The sequence below is a fragment of the Ovis aries genome, chromosome 1, assembly GCF_016772045.2.
Source record: "Ovis aries strain OAR_USU_Benz2616 breed Rambouillet chromosome 1, ARS-UI_Ramb_v3.0, whole genome shotgun sequence".
Lineage (NCBI taxonomy): Eukaryota > Metazoa > Chordata > Mammalia > Artiodactyla > Bovidae > Ovis > Ovis aries.
In genome coordinates, this window is record NC_056054.1 from 233991683 (window position 1) to 234016974 (window position 25292).

At 37.3% G+C, this 25292-nt stretch overlaps 1 protein-coding gene across 1 annotated transcript in view; it reads left to right on the forward strand.

Annotated features, from left to right (window-relative positions):
- The first annotated feature begins 1732 nt into the window (after positions 1-1732).
- The window catches only part of GPR149 (G protein-coupled receptor 149), a 90578-nt gene continuing 67018 nt past the window's right edge, over positions 1733-25292 (forward strand). The window contains exons 1-3 of the mRNA XM_004003855.5: positions 1733-3294; positions 4253-4445; positions 9771-10225. Of these exons, the coding sequence (XP_004003904.3) occupies positions 2275-3294; positions 4253-4445; positions 9771-10225 (1668 nt within the window). The 5' untranslated portion in view covers positions 1733-2274. The remainder of the gene's footprint in view (positions 3295-4252; positions 4446-9770; positions 10226-25292) is intronic.

Genomic DNA, 25292 nt, shown 5'->3' on the forward strand with positions numbered 1-25292 from the left:
AAGGGCATCCATGTCATCATAACAGGGAAAGAGAAAACATGGAGAACCCAAGCATCAGTTCAATATTGAGTACTGTGAAGTCGGCAGAAAAGAAAATTAAGACAAAGTTAACCTGAACTATTTAAAAACCATATCATCAAAATTCAGAACTTGAAAGGGCCTAAAAATGATCCAGTCAAGCCCTGTATTTTACAGATGTGGAAACACACCAGAGAAAGTATAAGAACGTTTACCCAAGGTTATACAATCAGCAATAGCACAGTCTGGAATGAAATCCAGATTTCTCTCCTAGCTCCCTACTGGCTGAAAATTCCACCACTAGCCTTTGGAAATGTAGTAACACTCTTGCCCCTCTGTCATATGGTAGAGACCAGGGCAACATGATGCTTAGGTATCCTATCCCTTTTCTAAAATTACTTTTAATAGAAAACCCAGAAATGATGGTAATGATAGGGAGAATGTCTGCAGGCCTCAAATGTTATTGTGACACTTATTATTTATTCCTAATTATGGCATTTTAGCAATGTGATACATATTACCCAACCCAACTACAAAACCAAAGTTAAACACCACATTGAAAATTAACTGAGAACCTTTTTACTCACAATGCTCTGCAAGGTCCATTGCTATCAGTAGAAAGGATCAGAGTGCTGAGCTAGCCGTCACAGGTGGCTTTTGTTTCCATTTCCTGAGTGAAAGAGAAATTGAACAGTATGTCAAGATTAGTGAAGGGTCTACTGTGTCTATTGAAGGGTATGGCCGGCATTGACTAATACAGTCACTTTTCACTTGCACAAAGTCAGGTTCAAAATGTAGCTTCACTTATCTTCAATATGAAAGGAATGATCAGAGTTCTATTATCACATCCATGTACTTAGATCATTACCATATGAACCTCGTCCTTTCCCTTTCCCTGCCTTCCTTCAGACTCCAGCACTGAGTGTGAAAAGGCAGCCTCATGTCACGAGGCTGAGCTGTGAAGGAATACTACCCTAGAACATCCTGGGAAATACTGGACCAGAGCTATCGCTGTTACTTCTTTGTTAAGCCCCACATCTTTCAAAACTGATGATTCTTAAAATGAGTTCAGAAATTCACTTATTGTACAAAACACCCCAATGTTTTTGTGAGGTAACCTCCCTTTTATGTCCTATATAATGTTATCTAACTTTAACAACTAGAAATTGTTATTTATTCAAATAGCAGCTTGCTTACTTTATGACATTGGCATAAAATAGTTACATGCCTAAAGTCAGAATGTCTCCACCCGAAGAGTCTCCAAAATCTTGTTTAGTGTAGTGAGGACCATAATGACATTCTTAAGTACAATAGATATTTTAAAAACAAACAAAGCCAGTACCTCCTATTTTCTTTAAAATAGCATTGATGATATTCTTCCTCCAGTGGATTATAGATCAGAGAGGTCTAGAGAAGAATAAAAGCAGCCCCTTAGCAGAGTAGCTTGGACCTCTGAAATGAAAACAAGATGCTATTTTTCATTCACATCAAGCCTGAGCAACTATTTGGGTTAGTTTTATATGTCAAAACCAAAAGGGTAGGCTTAGCAAAGACATTGTCTCTTGCTTCAAATAAGGCAAGCTGAGGAGATGTACATCATTTCGCTCACACACAGAACTCCCCTCCCTTTTGTTCTTGCTTCTCTCCTGCTTAGAGCTGACTGACTCCTCCTTCCTGCAGCTCTGAGGATCACAGGCTGACTGAAGAACACAGCAGTTCCGATGGGGAGCTGTGCTCAGTGACTCTCTCTCTCATTTTCTCTCTGTCTCCCTGTCTGTGAACCGGCTGAGCTGAAAACTACCCGATAATCTGCCTTTGAATCCAGCTCTGGAACCAAATGCATCATTTTACTGCTCTTAAAAAGTGAATACAGTTTGATTACCTCAAGCCAAAGCTGCTTTGCTCCACAAGAAGGACCCAAAAGGATCCAGACATCATTGTTTTCCAGTCTACTTGAGGAGCTTTTGCTTTCATGCCTGAAACTTGCTGGTTTCAGGAGGGAGTTTTTGGCTTTTTAATTGAAATGTTGAAAAGTTTCTTATTGCTGCTTTAAGTGGAACCCATTTTTCAAATATGAGTTGAGTCAGGTCTAACGGAGACTTGTCTGACCGTATTCTGCAGGAATGACCGTGGAACATCTTGAGGGAAACTTGGTAGGAGAAAATGAGATCTGATTTGCAACTGAGAGCCATGCTTATTAATTGTGAGACTATTTACAGACCTACTGAAAAAGAAATTGAACATTGACCAAGAATAATGTCTGTGTTTCTCAGTAACTTATCAACAAATGACTCTAACCTGTGGAAAGGAAACCATAATTCGACAGACCCTTTAAATCCGCCAGGAACCGTGAATATCTATCTTTTTTGCCTGACATGCCTAATGACTCTGGCAGCCCTGGCAGGCAGCATTTATTCACTAGTTTCTCTGCTGAAAATGCGGAACAGAACTGTTGTGTCCATGCTTGTGGCTTCCTGGTCTGGGGATGATCTCATGAGCGTCTTGTCGGTGACCATCTTCATGTTTCTGCAGTGGCCAAACGGGGTCTCTGACTACTTCCAGTCTCTGTGCACCATCTCTGCCTTACTTTATTTATGCCAGGGCCTCTCGAGCAACTTGAAGGCGACTCTCTTAGTCTCCTACAACTTTTACACGATGCACAGGGCTGCGGGGAGCCAGGCAACCTCCAGAAGATCTGGCCAGGTGCTCGGCGTGGCGCTGACCGTGTGGGCAGCCAGTCTGGGGCTCTCTGCGCTCCCTCTGTGCGGCTGGGGCGCCTTCGTGCGCACGCCTTGGGGCTGTCTGGCCGACTGCTCCAGCTCCTACGTGCTGCTCCTCTTCGCTGTGTACACTTCGGCTTTCGGGCTACTAGCCGGCCTCTCGGTCCCGCTCACTCACCAGTTGCTGTGTTCCGAGCAGCCGCCGAGACTTCACGCCAACTACCAGGAAATTTCCCGCGGCGCTTCCACTCCAGGGACCCCTGCAACTGGAGGGAGAGTGCTTTCCCTGTCCCCAGATGATGCTCCAGGTCCGGCCCCACGGTGCTCTGGAGAATGCTCCCCGAGCTCGGACACCGTGTTTGGACCGGGTCCACCCGTGAGGAGCGGAGGGCCAGGGCAGGAGCCGGGGCACGGTGCTGCCGCTGTGGCTGGAGACTGCAGGCGCGAGAACCGGGGCACTCTCTTTGGCACCAGGAGCTTCACCGTGAGCGTAGCGCAGAAGCGCTTTTCTTTGATCTTAGCGCTGATAAAAGTCACCCTTTGGCTGCCCATGATGGTAAAAGTGCGGTTGCTCACGGTGTGCGGATGTGTATGCCAGACAGTATGAGTGCGTGTTGAGACCAGCGCCCCTGGTTTGGAGGGTCAGCTAGAGATGAGCAGTTTAGTCCGCTTACAAATCTGTCTCGGTTGGTTTTAAAGAAGCGCTTGGAGGAAAGCAGTTCACGAGTAGGACTAGCAGCCGCGAAGCCTTTGCTAAGTGCTTCTCGGTTCAAAATTAGGGAGGAGGGCCGGGAGCGCTTTCAGGCGCGGGAGACTTAGTTTTCCCAGATCTGTCATGGTCAAGGGTGTTTTCTCTCCGAGCAGTGTCTGGGAGTATTCAGAAAAGGAGGGAGACAGTGAAGGAAAACAGCGTATGCCTCTGTTATTCCCCCAGTCTTCTGTCCTGCGCTTATCTTTGCTCCATTCCTCCCTAGAAGGTCGCAGCCCATCCCCATCAGGAAGGGAGGAGAGGCATAACCACTAGTACAGAGAACAGAGAGTAGACAAAACAGGCTTTTGTTCACGCCTCCAAGAGAGAGCCAGAGGAGAGAGGGGGCAGGTGGTGCCCTAGTGTGACCAGCATGGCCTGGCAGGGGTGAAGGGCTAGGGATATGACAAAGGACATCTGGAGTACCAGGTACAGGTTTCCCAGATGCTTGCCTGTTTTCTGGGATAGCGTTTTCTCATATGGTGAACTGTGCTTTCCTGGCGGAAACTTGAGCTGGCAGCCAGCACAGACCAGGCACTCAAGAATGGAAACCCTCAAAAGCCTGTGCAGTCTGGGGCAGCTGGCCTCCTCCCAAAGGATCCTGGTAGCCCCAAACCAATGATGCCAGCTCAGGAGCAGAGCTTCTAGCTCTCAGATAGGAAAGGGGCCTGGAGAAGGGAGCTGAGGCAGCATAGTTGGGGGAAAAAGGCTTGGCAAAGTGGAAAACGTTTTCCTGGGATAGGTCTGAAGCTCTCTGCTTTTACAGATCCACATGGCGGTCCAGCACATCTCGGGGTTTCAGAGCCTTCCCTTTGAGATGCTCAGCTTTATGCTAACCCTCCTGGCCACCACTGTAACTCCAGTGTTTGTCTTGTCTAAACATTGGACACACTTGCCCTGTGGCTGCATCATCAACTGCAAGCAGAACCCATATGCAGTGACATCGGACGGGAAAAAACGTAAGTCCTGGATAGTGCAGAGTTGAGAACAATATGCAGAGGGTCAAAAACAGAAAGGTGGTCTATTGAGAAAGCTGCCTTAGTAGGTGATGAAGAATCCAAGGACAAGTTAAATGGTACATAAAAGGAAGAAATGTTGAACAATTATCAGCACAGTGTTGGAGTAAATTTTAAATGAGGCAGGTTTAAAACAACTCTGTGAACTGCATGTACATTGAATGGTTATTTTAGGTGATTAAAAAAAGAGAGAGAATTCATTCAACCCAGCATGAAATCAACAAAGGACTTTAGATGTTATATCCACCATAACTCTTAGCTCTGAGTAGAAAATAAATCCCCCTCCCAAGTCTATGTAGGAGAAGCCTGCATCTTTGAAAAGTTAAAATTCATTATGTTAAAGTTTATTATTATTGAATAGAACAGTAAAGAAAAGCATTTCCATTATTTTGCAGATTGTATTCTTCCAGGGTGTTGGAAAATTTTCAGAGTAAGCAATAGGAACACCTAAAAACATTTCCAAAACAAATTTTAAGTGTATGCCTCTGCTTTTAGAAAACATACAGATATATACACAAATGACATCCCCCCCCAAATACCTATAATTTCAAGAAAGGACAAAGGTTGGCAGAGTTGTTCGTGTATAAACCTCATCATTAGTTACTTTTAAAAAATATGTTTTAAAAACTGCATCTTTAACAGGAATGGAATCAATTATAAAGCTCACTAGAGTGTAATTGTTCCTACACTAAGACAGGAATGGCCTGTATGTTTTGCTCTGTCAGGAAGGAAAAGGATATCTTTTTTGTCATTCCAGAAAAAAGATGGGATGTTCTACATTTAATAAATTCAATACACTAATAAACGCATTAGTGTATGCTGAATTAACTCTTCCATTAATTGTCCTTTGCTCAGAATAAGCAAGTATATTTTTGTTTAACAAAGAGAGAGTGAATGAAAACAGTCCATCTCAGACTATATTAGGGCTATAAAAACTGGAGGCTATTAAAGAATACTCTGTAATCAATTCTTCAACAGGGCCATTTTATAACATTCAATAGTCATGAACTGCTCATTTTCCATGTATTCATGACATTTAATGTCTATATGATTTTCAAATAACCTGAAGATATTTTTAGTGTTAAGGGTGCCATAAAGTTTTATTGTCAATAGATGCCAAATTCGTCTATGCCCTTAAAATACAATAACCACAGAACTTGTAATAAGTATGTGCTTCTGGAGATTAATATCCAGAGCAACAGTGACATAGAAAATGAATAATAAATCTTTTTGATAGAAAACACAGAAGAACACAGAACATATAAAAATTATTTACAGACCTGAAAGTTCTACCATTCTATCAAGCATTAATATTTCGCCACTAAATTAATGAAACAATCCCACTTTATATATTTAAAATTGTAAGAGAGACAAGAAGAATTTAGAGCAGTCTTTTTCAGAACTAAAGGACACCTCTATCAAAGTCAAAACCAAAGCAGTACAGCATTTCTATCACTGTAAATCGTCTAGGAAGCAGTCTCTCTGGTACTGCACAAAACGGAAGAACCTACAGCAGGCTGGTAGAATCAATAATCAAGTTAATATCTCATGTTGGAAATTAGAACCACACCTTTCAAAGTAATACTTTTCCTCTAAAATTTCCATTGCCTTTATTTGTATACGGCAATACAGGGAGAGATGTAAAAATTCAAGGAAGATGTTGAAATGTAAGCCTAGAGAAGCATGGCTTCAAAAACAAAACGTGACAAACATTCATTTAAAATGGCTTCATTCTCTTTTGATCCCAGGCTCTGCCACAAGGAAATTATAAGAATGGTGTATTTTCACTGTCTGACCCACCATAAATTTTCTTATTGCTAGGATGACACACAAGTTTGAAACTCCAAAGATGGCTCATCCTCAGGTGGGCAGGAGCTTGATCAGTTACTTGATATAGTACTTTGATTCTATATAGTTATAGTACTTTGATGGCTCCAGTTTCACAGTTAAGCTTTTTCTCCCTAACAAATTAATGTCCCCCCCCCTTAATGTTTTTTTGTTGCTGTTGTTTTGGTTTTTGTTGGAAACTCCAGGAACAAGAAAAGGAACATATTTTTTCCTAATTCATACTTACCGTAAATATGATATAAACATGATACTACATCTCAGCTTCACTATATGGAAACTGAGAGACGTGCAACCAGAAAATGAAGTTTCCAGGGATAATAGTTCTTTCCTGTTTTCAACAATAATCTGTATTACTACTGTCTCAAGACAAAAGTGGTTTTAAAACAAGATGGTTTTAATACAGAGGTCTCAGGTGGCAGACATATGGGTTGGATATGGCTTTCACACCCATTTTGTTTTAAAATTAAACAGACAGTTCAAGTAAAACACTTTCTAAGTATAAAAATCAGATTTTCAGCTTCCTTTTTTTTGATGAAGTCAAAGTATCTGGTGGCATATTACGCTGAAGAATTGTATTTATAAGCTGACTTATAAAATTACTTATTTTATGTCTAAAATTGTCATTGGCAAGATGTGATTAAAATCAGAAGACTAGAGCTAATTCACGTCCTAAATAGGATTTTGCTTTTCAGAACAAATGAGCGTGTGTGCTCAGCTGTGTCTAATTCTTTGTGACCCCATAGACTGTAAGCCCACCAGGCTCCTCTGTCTGTGGAATATTCCAGGCAAGAATACTGGAATAGGTTGCCATATCCACCTCCAGGGGATCTTCCCCACCAGGGATTGAACTCGCGTCTTCTGCACTGGCAGACGGATTCTTCACCATTGTGCCACCTGGGAAGCCCCAGAACAAATGTAACAGTGTACTTATTTCTCATAAGTGTAGTATTGATTTCCAAAAGATCCTGACTCTATCCAGATGGTCCTTAAGCTTCTTGTAAGTTACCAGTCAGTTATTGTCCACCCTGTTATATTGTTATACCCTATTATCTTTATTAGTTAGTCAGAATTTACCTCTAGTGTTAAGGAAAAGTAACTAACAAGAACTATTTCTATTGGTTACATTTTATAATTAACATACTTCCGATAACTTAAAGATAGCATATTGGAGACATTCTGCTTTTATTAACATATTTCTCTCAATGGTCTGATTAGCAGTACAGCAATTTCCCATAGAGGCTAATAACTCCAATTCTGGAGTCAGGTTTAAATTAAAATCTCTTTAAGTAAGTAATCTTAGGTTTCCTTTATCAGCCTCAGTTTTCTCAAATGCAAAATAGAACCAATTTGCCTATTATTATATAGGGTTGTTGTTTTGTTAAATGACATGACCCATGTGCCTAACTGGCCCTGGAATGTTCTAGTTCCCCACTGTGTCTTTCACAATCAGACTTCCTTCTTGAAGCCTACCTCAGACTGCCTCTTGCACCTCATAACATGCAGGTAGATTGTCCATTGAACTAATTCTTTAAAAATCTCGCTCATTTTTGCTTTCTATACTTCATAGTTGTGATGTGTAGCTAATAAGATATGTAGCTACAGATAGCAATTTACATGATAAAATTGGGGTTTTATGGCAGTTTTTGTTTGCTTAATATCCTTGAATTGACCACTTGTCACTTTGTATCTTATTTTAGAGAAAAAGAAAACCTATCAATAATTGAAACATCCCTTTATTCAGCTTTCACACTATTAAAACAAACTAAAAATTCTAATTTAATTTTACTGAACTATATTATTAGAAAAACTTAAGTAGTACTGTAAATGAGACAGTGGATAGTGTTAACATCTGTTTCTACTTTTCTATTTTCTTTGAATAGAAATTTTTGTTTGTGTCCTGGTTCAAACAAAGAGTGTTTTGGGCTCAAATAATGAATGATAACTATAAATTCTATCTTTCAGTCAGTGAAACTGGTTTGTAAATCTTCAGTTCTGAGACAGTTTCAGTAATAGAATCAGCATATGAATGACACAAGGATGTACTATGAAATAAATCAAACTTTACCTGTTGTTTTCATAGAAAGTTTATAGTTTCTAATAAACTTTTCCCCCAAGGATCTCTCAATGTGTGCTAAGTGTGTGCTATAAAACACAGAGCTATCCAAGTAGAAAGAAGTTTTGAAATGAGCGATATTTGAAAGATGAAAACCAAAATATTACATGATATTTTGTCTACCATCTTGATATAGCTTCATTCTTAATACTCAAAAATTATCTAGTATTTAATGACATTCACACAAAACAATTATATCACTTCGTCACATTCTTATTTGTTGTTTTACTAAAACTTTATACTGTATTCACCAAATAGTAGTAGTGTATATAGGATATCATCATATTTCAAAACCATCGAAAGTTTTATGCATTCCTGCCAAACTCATCTTGTAATTAATAAGGTATAGACATGTTGTAAAATGCTTCATTTCACAGAAATATAAATATATGCACATTTTTACAACTCATTTCAAATTATTCATGCTATTTTTAAACATTTAAAAACTATTTCAGCATTATCTAATTTTTAATGTATTCTTTTATAAACATAAATGTCAGCAATGATATACATTAAAATATTGAAAGCAGTTATATCTATTGTTGGTATTGTCAGCTGAATAGCTCAAAGAATATTAAAAGCTTCCTTTTTGAGTTTTTTAAGGATAAATTGCTTCTGTTATGTTTATTTATTTATTTGGCTGTATTCGTTTATAGTTGTGGCACTCGGGAACCTCACTGTATCATGTAGATCTTTTGTTGAACACACAGACTTTCTCTAGTTGTGGCACATGGGTCCAGTAGTAGTTGTGGCAGCGTGGACAATCTACTTGTGGTGTGCAAGTTTAGTGACCCTGATGCATGTGGGGTCTTAGTTCCCAGACCAGGGATAGAACTCACATCCCCTGCACTGAAAGGCAGATTCTTAACCACTGGACCACCAGGGATGCCTCTATTAAGAGCTTCTTAGTTAATATCTAGTAAAATTAAATTTATAAACTATGTATTTTATCCTAAAATAAGAAATGCACAATTGGTAGACCAATATAGCTACCCTAAAACTGAAAGTATATGACACTTTTTAAATTTATAGTTAAAGGTTTAAATAAAATTTGTTAAAAGACTTCAGGATTCTGGAGCTGCATGTATGTCAAGGCTTTCATTGTGTAAGTGACAACAGTTAAGCCCAGAATGATATGATGGCTTGAACTTGTAAGGACTATTTTCTTTGTATAATTGACAAGATCATTTTAAGATTTCATACTAATCAGGTTTAACTCACTTTCTTATTTTTACTCACTTTGTATATTCAAATGCTGTTTACATCTACCTTCCTAATCATGGACTTTTGTTTTTGCTTTTACATAGCCAAGAGGAGATGCTTTGAATTCAATCTATCATTTCAGCAAAGTTATGGAATTTATAAAATAGCACATGAAGATTACTATGATGATGATGAAAATTCTACAGCCTGTCACAATCTCATGAATTATGAGTGCGCAACTACAAAAGACTCTCAGAGAGACACTCATATCTTCAGTGCCATAAAAGTGGAAATCAGCACCACACCCTCTCTGGACAGCTCCACGCTAACAAGCATCAACAAATGCACAAACACTGACATTATAGAAGCTGAAGAGGAGTCCCACAATGAAAGAGGTGTTGATCCACTACTCTCTGAAAAAGCAGAAGGTGATATTAAATATGATGAAACCACTTTTTTGGAAGGGCCAGAAAGAAGACTTTCTCATGAAGAGAGTCAGAAACCAGACCTTTCAGACTGGGAATGGTGTAGGAGTAAATCAGAAAGAACCCCTCGTCAGGTACAGTAAAGATTGCTATTATTGTAAAGTAAAAATAAGACCAAGCATGACAGCATGCAAAAAAATTATCAGTTGTTTATTTCATTCAAGATAGTATTCACTTTCCTCAGTTAATTTCCATAATATTAGATTTATTTCAAAGTGTCTTTTGAAGGACTTCTAAGTGTTTTTAGTTAGTTCTATACTTTCATTCAAATTCTATATATTTGGGGATTAGCAGAGTTAAATATGCTTTTTGAGAAGAGTAGTGCATTCTAACTTCATGTAATCTGTATAAATTCAGACTAGACCCTTGAAACTTATTTCAAGTTAATTAACTTACAGGCTTATTTTTCTTCACCTGAAAACTTTACACAAGTCCCTGAAAGAGGCTTGGGGGCAATAGTTTATACAACTAGTGATGAAGAAATAGTCCTATTGCAACTGTATTAGATAGCTCACCTATCAACCTTGCTGAAATTAGTCCTTCTAATACTCAGCAAGGAAAAAAAGATCTATTTCAGAATATACCCAAGTGAACCTTTACAAAAACCCTGCTTAATGTTCCATCTTTTTAAGGATTGACGAATGTTTATATAATGTTTTTAATGGAAGAATTTGTACCTTAAGCTCATCTCATTCTTTCCTAGATTTCAGCCGGCCTATAATGGTGAGGAGTACTTATTCAATTAAAATCATAGTGTGATATTGATATAAGATTATTCTTTCCTCTAAATGCTCGTATATGATAATTAAAGTTGCCTTGCTTTCCACACAATTGATTTACTAGGAAAAGATACCTTTTTCTACCTGACCGTATAGATCAAAATCCACTTGCCCATAGTCTCTGAAATTAAAAATACAATTCTTCAAATATCCACTAGTAATAATGTAATCATTGATCAAAAATATGACCATAAAGCACCAATTATGAATATGAACAGAATAATCTGAGGTTTCCTTTATTCTTCTAATTAATTAAAATTACTAGTTTTACTTTGATATCATTAGTTTTAAAAGTTGGATAATAAAACAAAGCATACAAAACATATGATTAAAAATAATTACACATAGTGTTCAGTGATTGGATATCTCAAAAAATCACTAAATATTTACTGTAAATTGACAAATATAATAAAAAGTATATTACTAATAGGACACATTGTTCTGTCAGTGTGGACACACTGACAGGACACACACATTTTAAAAACAATGTGGTATCCCAGCTAAAAGGGGCCTCCCTATAATATCATCATCAATTTGCTCCTAAATAATCTAAACCTCCTGGTTTTCTTGCACTTAAAAATTAAGTAATATTCATGATGAAGTGAGTATGTATATGTGTCAGTGTGCATCCATGTTCACCCCAGTAACTTGGAGCTATAGTACCCTGTGCTATTCCTCTGTCCCATCCTCATGCTTACCTCTTATCGGTTACAGCTATCTTGACTCTTGCTCATGCTTTTTGGTTTTACTGTATTATCACAACTGAGTGTATTTCTAGCATAATATATTCCTTAGTTTTGCTTGTTTTGAGTTTCCTAAAGATAGCAACATATCTGGGTGGGACTTGTGTGTTTTTCCATACTACCTTACTTTAAATGACTTCATTTTCTAATTTATTTGGTCAAAACAATGGGAAATGCTGCCTCAATTATCAGAACTTACAGCTGTTATTTAAAAGCCTTTAGTTATATTTTTGAAGAATATAATCCATTCTCCTAGAATTGGGGGAATATGTAAAAGGACCAGACACTGCTTACATCTAAGTATATTGTCTTATGAGAATAGTGATGTGCAACTTACAAACCTCTGTAAATCAAAAACCAAAATGATATATGGAAAGCACAAAATGCTGATCAATCCAGGTATCTTTCAACTACAAAGATTTCTTATTAAGTATTAATATTGTAACATCTGTGAAGAGCAAATAGTTCAGGAAACTGATTTTAAATGATCCTTTAAAAATATTTAGTGGTAAAATAGATAATACAATGCTTAGGGAAGGTAAATTTATATTTTAAGAGACTAATTAAAATTAAATGAAATACTATCATAAATTTTAAAACAACAGCAAGAAACCCTTAAGCTACAGGCTGATGTTATTGGTATGACTTTTCCTTAGCAAATCACCTATGGACTTTAAGGTTAACATTATAACCAAAATGTGTTTTAGGGTTGAAAAGCTTTTCCTCTGACCAAAGATTGCTTTTAACTCTTAACCTATTCTTCACCGGCAGATGTTTCATGGGAAAAGGTAATGACTTGAAAAGCACTTCCTTTTCATTCTCTCCTTCCAAGTTCTTTCTTTGCTCTGAAATCAACTTAACTTATATATATTATAGTGATACATTAAACTTTGGTAGATATCGTAGTAGTTATGAAAACACTATCTTTTTATCTTCCATGATTGTATTTTCTAATATTTAGGTTCAATTTATCAGTTTATTGAATTATCCATGTTCTTTGTTATGGGGATATAAAAACCACAGGTTTGATTTAAAATGTATTTAACTGTCCCTACCGTATTTTTACAATGTGCTCAATCATTCAGTTGTGGCTGACTCTTTGCAACCTGATGGACTGTTGCCCGCCAGGCTCCCCTGTCCATGGGGTTCTCCAGGCAAGAATACTGGAATGGGTTGCCATTTCCTACTCCAAGGGATCTTCTCAACCCAGGGATCAAACCCATGTCTCCTGCATCTCTGCACTGGCAGGCGGATTCTTTATCACTTCACCACCTGGGCAGCAACCCCGCTCCCCTCTTTTTTAGAATACAATAAATGTTGCTTTTTTTTTTTTAGCATTTATGCAAGTAAACAAATTCTCAGTATATCCTGTTGGAAATTCTGGTAGGCGTGAGAGTGTCAGATCAAAGTTAAGTTATAAAGAAAATGGTAGTAGGAGGACTTGAGTAGGTTTAAATGCTGTCCAATAAAATGCTGTCAGAGGTGAGAGCGTTTGTAAGACTAAACTTCAGTGTTATACTTAGCCACACAATTGCCTCTTTTTGAACCCCTAGTAGGTTGAATCTTAAGCAGTTTATTGTTTTAAAGTTCAGGAAAAAAAATGGAAACATCAGAGGTATTCAGTTACAAAGTTTTAATGTGGTTGTCATGGTATTGACTGTCCCTCAAATGAAATAACAATTTTCTAGAACCTCAAAGTTTTGTCATCTTTGAATGAAGAAAATTGTACTTCTAAAATAACTTGGTAGCTTACTGGAGATCACTTTGGGCTTTCCTGGTGGCTCAGAGGGTAAAGCGTCTGCCCACAATGCGGGAGACCTGGGTTTGATCCCTAGGTCAGGAAGATCCCCTGGAGAAGGAAAAGGCAATGCATTCTGGTACTCTTGCCTGGAAAATCCCATGGACGGAGAAGCCTGGTAGGCTATACAGTCCATAGGGTCGCAAAGAGTCAAACGTGACTGAGCGACTTCACTTTCACTTAATACTAATCTCATCAGGTTATCCATGGATTTCATTTTCTTTTCTTTTAATTTGTCTTAGAGCCCTAGAAATTCATTTATTACTATGAATTAGCAACAAAGATATGCTGTTATCATGCACTTAGTCCCACTTATAATTCTATATCATCATAGCATTTAAAACATGAAAGGTCCTCTACTACGCCAGTAGAATATAGAAAAATAGATTTTGAAACAATCCTCGAAAGTGCTGGAAGTGACTGCTTTTTGAATTAGCCATACCATCCATTTGGAATAATGAAGAATAAACCAGCAAGAACTAACTTAAACTCACTGGGGAAATCAAAGAAATTTTAATTTTAAAGAAAATGTTTTAACTATCTAAAAATAGTTTTACAAATCAAAGTTAAGTACTTCTTTGTAATATTTAAGTACAGCTTTAATATCTAATCACCAAGAGATGGATATTAGTTTAAAGAATGGGGCAAAGTCATTCATATCAATGTATAGCAAGAGCTACCACAATGTTGTAAAGTAATTACCCTTCAGTTAAAATAAATTAATTAATTTTCTAAAAGTAAAAAAAGAATGTGGGGATAAAACATTTGAGTGATGTAATATCAAAACTCTAATAAAGAAATACACTGCAAAAAAAAGAGGATGGGTCAAAATCAATCATTGTCACTTAATATATGCCCCTAAAGTGAAATAAGACTTGAATATCCCAGTATACATATCTCTTTCCTCTCCCTAAAAAAGTGCATCTTCTCTTTTCATTTTAAAAAATAAACTATTAAAAATTTAAATCAAGCATAAGATGTTAGTGTTTCTCTGACACTGTCACCTTGATAATTGCAAATGCTTAAACTTGTTCTCTGAGTAATTTTTGACATTTTTAAAGAAGTGACATAAGGGGAAGACTCACATATAACCTCCTGTTTGTAGCCTCAAGGCAAACATGTAGCCTCATCTGAACACAAAATGAGTGTTTGGAATATAGATTTTTTTATATTTAGCTACATCTGTTTGTTTGGAGTGGTTAATTCCACTCACTGTTCAGAGATCTGAAAATTGTTACACTGCTTTCTTTTTTCAAAACATTTATAATCGCTTTTGTTTTATGATTACAAGGTAATATAATTATTGTAGAAAAAGTTTAGAGATTGCTGCTAAGTGAAGAAAAACACTCACTTTTAACCACCCAGAGTTAATCACTGTTTACATTTTATCATATAAAACTTTAGGCTCTTTCCTAAGCATATATTTTCACTTTTGACAGAAATGGGATTGTAGTGTACATATTGTTTTGAAATCTGCTTTTTTCCACGTAAGAGTATAATTTTCACCTGATTTAAATTGTTTGAGCCATTTGTGTGATTATCTGGTATAGTTTAGAATGGCTGTTTAGAGTGTGGTTTAAAAACTTGTTCACAAATGTAAATTTGATCTCAAGTATTTAAAGTCTTGAAAGTTGAAACTAAGGAAATTTCATTGTAAACTAATTTGAATATTTCATAACACATTTTGTGATCCTCACAGCATGTACCATTTGCTGAAATGAAATAAAATTGAGCTAACTATTCAATTTCTATGGATTCAAGAGGATTAGCATTGGGTCAAAGCTTATGTAGAATCTTATTCACTTTTTAAGCTAAGGGTTGTGTTAATATCCTCAAAAAATGCTATGGTTTAAACCTTCAAGGCTTTGTGTTGGAACGGCCCAGTTATGGCTTAGATCTCTTCTACAGCTCCAATTGTTATCCCTTATTTGAACTCAAGTAGCTGGAAACACTATATTTTAAAATCTTTTTATTATGAACTCACTTTAGAGTTACAAAACAGTTTTTAAAATAGTATGAGAGTTCTAATATATCCTTCATCCATTTCTATTAATGTTAACATGTTACATGATGATAATATAATTATTAGGGAATTAATAACTAATTTGTAGACCTTATTTCAGTTTTACTAGTGTCCTGTTTATGTCCTCTTTTCTGGTCCAGAACCTGTTCCTCAATTCATTACTGCAGTTACTGTCATGCCTCCTCAGAGTCTTCAGTCTCTAGCAATTCCGCAGTCTTTCTGTGTCTTATTACAGATGACTTTGACACTTCCGAAGACAACCAGCCAGTGTGTTTCATTTTGCTTGTTTCTAGAATATCCTTGAGTTTGTAATTAACACATGTTTTCTATTAATCAAATTGAAGTTGTAAATTTTTGACAAACAGCAGAAGTGCTGTTTGCCCTCCCCAGCACACCATAGCAAGAGGTTCATGATATTGATATGTCTATGACAATGATATAAACTTTGATCACTTGGTGGTGTCTGACAGATCTCTCTATGTAAAGTTACTGTGTTTCCCTTTGTAAATTATAACTATTTTGTAGGGAGATATTTTTGATACCATGCTATGCAAATATTCTGTTTCCTATCATACTTTTGCCCACTAATTTTAGCATTAATTTATGAATCTTGCCTGTAACAATTATTATGTGAAAGTGATTTTCTATTTCTATAAATTCTTCTATATTTATTATTGGAATTATCCTGCAAGAAAAAAGTGATCTCTTCTCCTGTTATTTGTGTTAGGATGAGATCATAGATACTTATTTTAATCTATATGTTATTAGCAATACTATTATTTATTTTATCACTCCAGTTAGCCTACATTTGGCCATTGGGCTATTCTGAGGTATTCAGGTTGATGCCTTTATCCATTCAACATGCCATTCTCATCTCTTTTTAGCACTTCCTTACTTTCTAACAATACAAGGTATTAGTCAGTATCATCTTGTATTTTTCCTGACCCATTCCTAGAATCATTTTCCTGAGGAGTTCTAGTTCCTTCTGTTAAAGAATGGGATTTAGAAACCAACATCTGGGTTCTATTTATTGTTACTAGTTATTGTTACTGAGATGTCGTGCTTCTAGACTCTGTCATTGGACAGATCATTAATATATGTATGTATGCTCATGTGTGTATGTATATATATATATTTTTTTTTATATCAATTTCTCTTTAAAAATCATTTAAAACTATGAGTTTAAACTGACAGCTCCAAGTCCAATCAAATATCCCAGCATTTATTCAAACCCTTCCTTTTTCTTTTTCTGATAGTGAGAAAACTGGTTCTCATTCTCCACAGATTTATTTACTTATCTGCTCTATCCTGATATACACACAAAGTAGTTTTAGAAATGCTAACCCTAGTGGTCCAGTGCCTAAGGTCCAGGGCTCCCAACGCAGGGGGTCCATGTTTGATCACTGGTCAGGGAACTAGATCCCACATGCTACAACTGAGAGTTGACGTGCCTCAACTGAAGAACCCCCATGTTGCAACTAAAAGAAAATGCATGCTGCAGTGAAGACCGAAGATCCTATGTGCTACAACTAAGATCCAATACAGCCAACTGCATAAATAAATATTTGAGAAAGAACTACTAACCCATACTGCTGCTGCTGCTACTGCTAAATCACTTCAGTCATGTCCGACTCTGCGACCCCATGGACTGCAGCCTACCAGGCTCCTCCATCCGTGGGATTTTCCAGGGAAGAGTACTGGAGTTGGTTGCCATTGCCTTCTCCCCTAACCCATACTAGTGTGGGAAAAAACATTAACTAGAATATAATAGTTGTGTATATTTTTTTTTTATTTTAAACCTTAGAGTTGACACAGTTGTCCACTTTTAGTTAGGTTAGTTATTTTCATTTCCATTCCCTTCATTTTGTATTACATATTGAGTTTCTCTCACATTCTTTTTGATTTTGATACTTTATGTTTAAGTATGTGAAATTACTGGGTTTCCCCGGTCACTCAGTAGTAGTAAACATCCTGCCTGCCAATGCAGGAGACATAAGAGATGAAGGCTCAATCCCTGGGTCAGGATGACCCCATGAAAGAGGAAATGGCAACCCACTCCCATATTCTTGCCTGGGAAATCCCACAGACAAAGGAGCCTGGCAGACTATAGTCCATGGGGTCGCGAAGAGTTCAATATGACTTAGAAACTAAACAGCAGCAGCAGCAGCATGTGAAATTATTACCATGTTAACAAGAGTCAGAACTATTGAAAAGGTAGACCATCCGTCCTCATTCCTTTTTCCTATTCTCATTTTCCCATTCTTACCTCCTGTTCCCACCTATCCCTGTGAATAATCAGTATCATACTTTCTAGTTTAATCAGCCTGTATTTCTCTTTGTACAAAGAGAAGATACATGCACATCTTTTTACATCTTCTTCTTCCTTAAATATATTCTTTTATACTTTGCTTTTTTCATTAAGTAATATGTCCTAGAAGTTTCTATATATCAGTCATAGAGATATTTCTCATTCTTTATATAACTGCATAATAATCTATAGTGTAGATATACTATAGTTAATTCCACTACTCTCTTATATGCACCTTAGATTATTTCTGATACTTTGCAATTAAAAATAATATTGCAGTGAATAACCTTATGCAAATGCATTTTCATATTGTTGGAAGCGTATCTTTAGGATAAATGCCTAGAATTAGAATTTCTAGGTCAAAAATTAAGTGTAATTTTGTTAGAAATGGTCATACAAGTTTGCACTGCCACCAGCAGTGTGTAACAGAAGACCCTTTCCACCACCTCCTCAATAATAGAATATATTATCATGCTTTTTAGTTCTTGCCAGTCTGATAGTAGAGAAATGCTATCTCAGGGTTGTTTCAAATTATACTTATATATCATTGTAAATGAGTTTAAATTGTTTTCATTTAAGAGCCTTTCCCTGGTGGCTCAGATGGTAAAGCATCTGTCTACAATGTAGGAGACCCGGGTTCTATCCCTGGGTTGGGAAGATCCCCTGGAGAAGGAAATGGCAATCCACTCGAGCACTATTGCCTGAAAAATCCCATGGACAGAGGAGCCTGGTAGGCTACAGTCCACGGGGTCGCCAAGAGTCGGACACGACTGAGCGACTTCACTTTATCTTTTTTGTTTTTTGTAAATTGTTTTTATCTTTTCCCATTTTTCTATTGGATTTTTGTCCCTTTAGCCTTTAATTTTTAAAGGTTCCTTACATATTGAGGATATTAGTTCTTTGTGACATATGTTGTAAATATTTCCCCAAGTTTTCCATTTGTCTTTTAACTTTACTTACTCTGTCTTTAGTATGTACGATTTTTAATATTTTTATAGTAAAAATATCAATTTTTTATTTACTTGTCTCTGGATTTAGAAAGTCAGTTTTTATTTTATTTTGTTGAAGTATAGTTGTTTTACAATGCTGTGTTAGTTTCAGATGCACAACTCAGTGGTTCAGTTATACGTTCTTTTTCAGATTCTTTTCTTCCCCATGGACAGAGGAGCCTGGTAGGCTGCAGTCCATGGGGTCGCTGAGAGTCGGACACGACTGAGCAACTTCACTTTCACTTTTCGCTTTCATGCATTGGAGAAGGAAATGGCAACCCACTCCAGTGTTCTTGCCTGGAGAATCCCAGGGACGGGGAGCCTGGTGGGCTGCCGTCTATGGGGTCGCACAGAGTCGGACACGACTGAAGCGACTTAGCAGCAGCAGCAGCAGCAGCAGAGTATGCTGAGTATAATTCCCTATGCTATACAGTTGGTGCTTGTTGGTTATCTGTTTTATATAGTATAAATATGTTAATCCCAACCTCCTAATTTATCCCTCCCTGACTTTCCACTTTGGTAACCATAAGTGTGATTTCTATGTCTGTGTGTCTATTTCTGTTTTGTAAATAAGTTCATTTGTGTAATTTTTATTTGTCTTTCTCTGTCTGCCTTACTTCATTTAGTATGATAATCTCCAGGTCCATCCATGTTGCTATAAATAGCATAATTTCATTCTTTTTATAGCTAAGTAATATTCCATTGTATGTATGTATATGTGTGTGTGTGTATATACATACACATGTATATCTCACATCTTTATTCATTTATCTGTCAATGGACATTTAAGTTGCTTCCATGTCTTTACTATTGAGAACAGTGCTGCAGTGAACATTGGGGTGCATATTTTCAAATTATAGTTATATCTGGATATATGCCTAGGAGTGGGATTGCAGGATTGAACAGTAACCCTATTTTCAGTTTTTAGGGGATCTCCATACTATTCTCCATAATGGCTATACACAGCGGCTTCAGTATACATTCCCACCAACAGTGTAGGAGGGTTTCTTCTTCTCTACACTCTCTTCAGCATTTGTTGTTTGTAGACTTTTTGATGATGACTGTGATGACCAGAGTAGAAAGCCAATTTTAAATGGAGTTCACTCGAGTTTTCTTACTTGTATGGTTTTAGTTTTTACATTTTTATCTCCAATCCGTTTGGAATTTATTTTTGTGTTCGGTATAACATGTGAATATTTTAGACGCTTACTCCTTGGAAGAAAAGTTATGAGCAACCTAGATAGTATATTCAAAAGCAGAGACATTACTTTGCTGACTAAGGTCCAGCTAGTCAAGGCTATGGTTTTTCCTGTGGTCATATATGGATGTGAGAGTTGGACTGTGAAGAAGGCTGAGCACTGAAGAATTGATGCTTTTGAACTGTGGTGTTGGAGAAGACTCTTGAGGGTCCCTTGGACTGCAAGGAGATCCAACCAGTCCATTCTAAAGGAGATCAGCCCTGGGATTTCTTTGGAAGGAATGATGCTAAAGCTGAAGCTCCAGTACTTTGGCCACCTCATGTGAAGAGTTGACTCATTGGAAAAGACTCTGATGCTGGGAGAGATTGGGGGCAGGAGGAGAAGGGGACGACCCAGGATGAGATGGCTGGATGGCATCACTGACTCGATGGACGTGAGTCTGAGTGAACTCCGGGAGATGGTGATGGACAGGGAGGCCTGGCGTGCTGCGATTCATGGGGTCGCAGAGTCAGACATGACTGAGCGACTGAACTGAACTGACTCATTATTTACTAAAGGGAGTCATTTATTTAAAACTCAAATATTATCCACAGTGTTTTGAGACATTATCTTTATCTTACACTAAATTTCCATATTTACTTGGGTCTACCTCAGGTCTTTCTATTCTATTTACTATTTGTCTATTCATGCACTGGCATCTCACTGTTTCAATTAGAGAGACTTTTAGATTATAATAAATTTTAATGTCTAGTAGTCCCGACCTCCGCATTCCTTTTATATTTTTTTCTTTCTCAGTATTTTTCTTGCTATTCTCGTATGCTTGCTTTTCCATAACAACTTTGATTTCAACTTGTTTACATCCTTTAAAAAAGCTTTATCAGGATATTGTTAAGTTTATGTTGGTCCAAAGAAAATGTTATCATGTTAAGTTGTCCTATCCTTTTCATTTGTTCTAGTTCACACTTGTATCATTCCTATAAAAGATTTAAAAATGTTCTTCCTATAACCTTTACACGTTTTAGTTAGGTTTATTCTTGAATATTTGAATATTTTTTAATTGTAAATGAGGTTTTTCTCTAATATCTGGTACTCTAAATCGTTATTGTCTGTGGGTATTAAAGATATTGATTCCTGCCCCTTAGTACTATATCTGTTATACTACTACATTATTTTATTGTTTAAATAAAATCATTGGTTATCATTAATTATTTAGGATTTTCTCAGTGTACCATCATACCGTCAACAAATAGAATAGTTTTACTTCTTCTTTATCAATACTTATGCCTCTGTTTAATTTCTTCTCTCTAGTTGTATTTGCTGATCCCTCTAGAATAATATTGAATAGGGAAAGAGACAGGGAAATCAATCTTGCCTTGTTTCTGGTCTTAGTGAAAGATTACTGATTTTGTCCCATTGAGGAAAATACTGGCTCTTGTTACTTTCTCTAAGGCAGTTAATTTAATCTTTGGTGATAATGATGACTATGATGAATACTTATGGAGCACTTGCTATGTGTCATACACAGTACATATAATTGTTTATTTAGAATTCATAAGGATTATCTGGTAGATCAGTTCAATTCAGTTCAGTCATGTCTGACTCTTTGAGACCCCATGGACTGCAGCACACCAGGCCTTCCTGTCCATCACCAATTCCTAGAGTTTACTCAAACTCATGTCCATTGAGTCAGTGATGCCATCTAACCATCTCATCCTCTGTCGTCTCCTTCTCCTCCCACCTTCAATCTTTCCCAGCATCAGGGTCTTTTCAAATGAGTCAGCTCTTCCCATGAGGTGAAAGTATTAGAGTTTCAGCTTCAACATCAGTCCTTCCAATGAATATTCAAGGCTGATTTCCTTTAGGATGGACTGGTTGGATCTCCTTGCAGTCCAAGAGACTCTCAAGAGTCTTCTCCAACACCACAGTTCAAAAGCATGAATTCTTCACTGCTCAGCTTTCTTTATAGTCCAACTCTCATATCCATACATGACTACTGGAAAAACCATAGCCTTGACCAGGCAGACTTTGTTTGGCAAAGTAATGTCTCTGCTTTTTAACATGTTGTCTAGGTTGGTAATAGCTTTCCTTCCAAAGAGTAAGCATCTTTTAATTTCATGGCTGCAGTCACCATCTGCAGTGATTTTGGAGTCCCCCCAAATAAAGTCTGACACTTTCCACTGTTTCCCCATCTATTTGCCATGAAGTGATGGGACAAGATGCCATAATCTTAGTTTTATGAATGTTGAGATTTAAGCCAACTTTTTAACTCTTCTTTTTCACTTTCATCAAGAGGCTTTCTAGTTCTTCTTCACTTTCTGCCATAAAAGTGGTGTCATAAGGGTGGTATCTGGTAGATATCATTACTCAATTTTATAAATGAAAAAAAAACTGAAGTAAGTTAAGTCTAAAGTCCATCAGAGCCTGGGTGCAAACTCAGACCATGTGACTCCAGAGATGGTCCACATATCCATTAACATAACTGCTCCAGAGAGATCGATTTGATAGTTAACACATCATTTCTTACACTAAACTCTAATCTATTCCTCTCACATAGTCAGATTAATATCACCTGGGACACTTTTTAAAGTGTCTTGACTCTACCCACAGAAATTTTGATTTAATTGATCTGGAATCAGATTTGGATATCAGCATTGTGTAAACCTTTCTGTGGGTGGATATTTGCAAAATATATAATCAACAAAGAACTTGTATTTGGAATATATAATTCATAAAGAACACCAATAAATCGATAAGAACATGACAGATAACACAGTAGCATATAAGCCAAAGATTTAAACTGATACTTCTCCTAAGAGAAATTCAAATAGCCATATGCATATACAAAGGTATACCACATCATGAATAATATGGAAATCTCATTTTAAAAAACAATGAGAGACCACTGCACACCCACAAGAATAGCTAAAATTAAACAATCTGACAATGCCAAGAGTTTGGAAATGTAGAAAAACAGTAAATCATATGAACTGCCTGTGGAGTAAATTGTTAAAATCACTCTATAAAACAGATAATAGCTACAAAAGTTAAATATGTACAAGCCTTATGACCCAGCAGTTCCACTCTTGGATATACACTCTAGAATGCACTGTCCAACACAGTAGTCACTAGCTACATGTAACCATTTAAATCTAAATTTATATAATTTTTTTAAATTTAAAATTCAGTTGCCCATTTGTACTGACCACCATTCAAAGTCCTCAGTGTCTAAACATGACTAGTGGCTACTGTATTGAACAGCACAAATATAAAACATTTCCTTGACTGCAGATATATTAGACAGTTCTACCCTCAGTTTAGTTCAGACGCTCAGTTGTGTCCAACTCTTTGAGACCACATGGAGGGCAGCACACCAGGCTTCAATGTCCATCACCAACTCCCGGAGATTACTCAAACTCATGTTCATTGAGTCAGTGATGCCATCCAGCCATCTCATCCTCTGTTGTCCCCTTCTCTTCCCACCTTCAATCTTGCCCAGCATCAGGGTCTTTTTCAGTGAGTCAGTTCTTCACATCAGGTGGCCAAAGTATTGGAGCTTCAGCTTCAACATCAGTCCTTCCAATGAATATACAGGACTGATTTCCTTTAGGATTGACAGGTGGGATCTCCATGAAGTCCAAGGGACTCTCAAGAGTCTTCTCCAACACCACAATTCAAAAGCTTCAATTCTTTGAGATTCAGCTTTTTTTATAGTCCAACTCTCACATCCATACATGACTACTGGAAAAACCATATCCTTGACTAGATGGAACTTTGTTGGCAAAGTAATGTCTCTGCTTTTTAATATGCTGTCTAGGTTGGTCATAACTTTTCTTTCAAGGAATAAGTGTCTTTTAGTTTCATGGCTACAGTCACCAACTGAAGTGATTTTGGAGACCAAAAAAAATAAATCTGTAACTGTTTCCACTGTTTCCCCATCTATTTGCTGTGAAGTGATGGGACTGGATGCCATGATCTTAGTCTTCTGAATGTTGAGCTTTAAATCAACTTTTTCACTCTCCTCTTTCACTTTCATCAAGAGGCTCTTTAGCACTTCTTTGCTTTCTGCCATAAGGATGGTGTCATCTGCATATCTGAGGTTATTGATATTTCTCCCAGCAATCTTGATTCCAGCTTGTGCTTCATCCAGCCCAGCATTTCTCCTGATGTACTCTGCATATAAGCTAAATAAGCAGAGTGACAATATACAGACTTGACGTACTCCTTTCCTGATTTGGAACCAGTCTGTTGTTCCATGTCCAGTTCCAACTGTTGCTTATTGACTTGAATACAGATTTCTCAGGAGGCAGGTCAGGTGGTCTGGTATTCCCATCTCTTTCTGAATTCTCCACAGTTTATTGTGATCCACACAGTCAAAGGCTTTGACATAGTCAATAAAGCAGAAATAGATGTTTTTTTGGAACTCTCTTGCTTTTTTGATGATCCAGTGGATGTTGGTATTTGATCTCTGGTTCCTCTGCCTTTTCTAAATCCAGCTTGAACATCTGGAAGTTCATAGTTCACATACTATTGAAGCCTGGTTTGGAGAATTTTTTTGAGTATTACTTTACTAGCATGTGCTGCTGCTGCTGCTGCTGCTGCTGCTGCTGCTGCTGCTGCTGCTGCTGCTGCTAAAGTTACTTCAGTGATGTCCTACTCTGTGTGACCCCATAGATGGCAGCCCACCAGGCTCCTCTGTGCCTAGGATTCTTCAGGCAGGAATACTGGAGTGTGTTGTCATTTCCTTCTCCATTGCATGCATGCATGCTAAGTCGCTTCAGTTGTGTCTGACTCTGTGCAACCGTACGGACAGCAGCCCATCAGGCTCCTCTGTCCATGGGATTCTCTTCACAAGAATACTGGAGTGGGTTGCCATTTCCTTTACCATGTGAGATGAGTGCAACTGTGTGGTAGCTTGAGCATTCTTTGACATTGATTTTCTTTGGGATTGGAATGAAAACTGACCTATTCTAGTCCTGTGGCCACTGCTGAGTTTTCCAAATTTGCTGGCATATTGAGTGCAGCACATTCATAGCATCATCTTTTAGGACTTGAAATAGCTCTACTGGAATTCCATCACCTCCACTAGCTTTGTTCATAGTGATGCTTCCTAAGGCCCACTTGACTTCACATTCCAGGATATTTAGCTTTAGGTGAGTGATCACATCGTCATGATTATCTGGGTCATGAAGATCTTTTTTGTACAGTTCTTCTGTGTATTCTTGCCACCTCTTTTAATATCTTCTGCTTCTGTTAGGTCCATACCATTTCTGTCCATTATTGAGCCCATCTTTGCATGAAATGT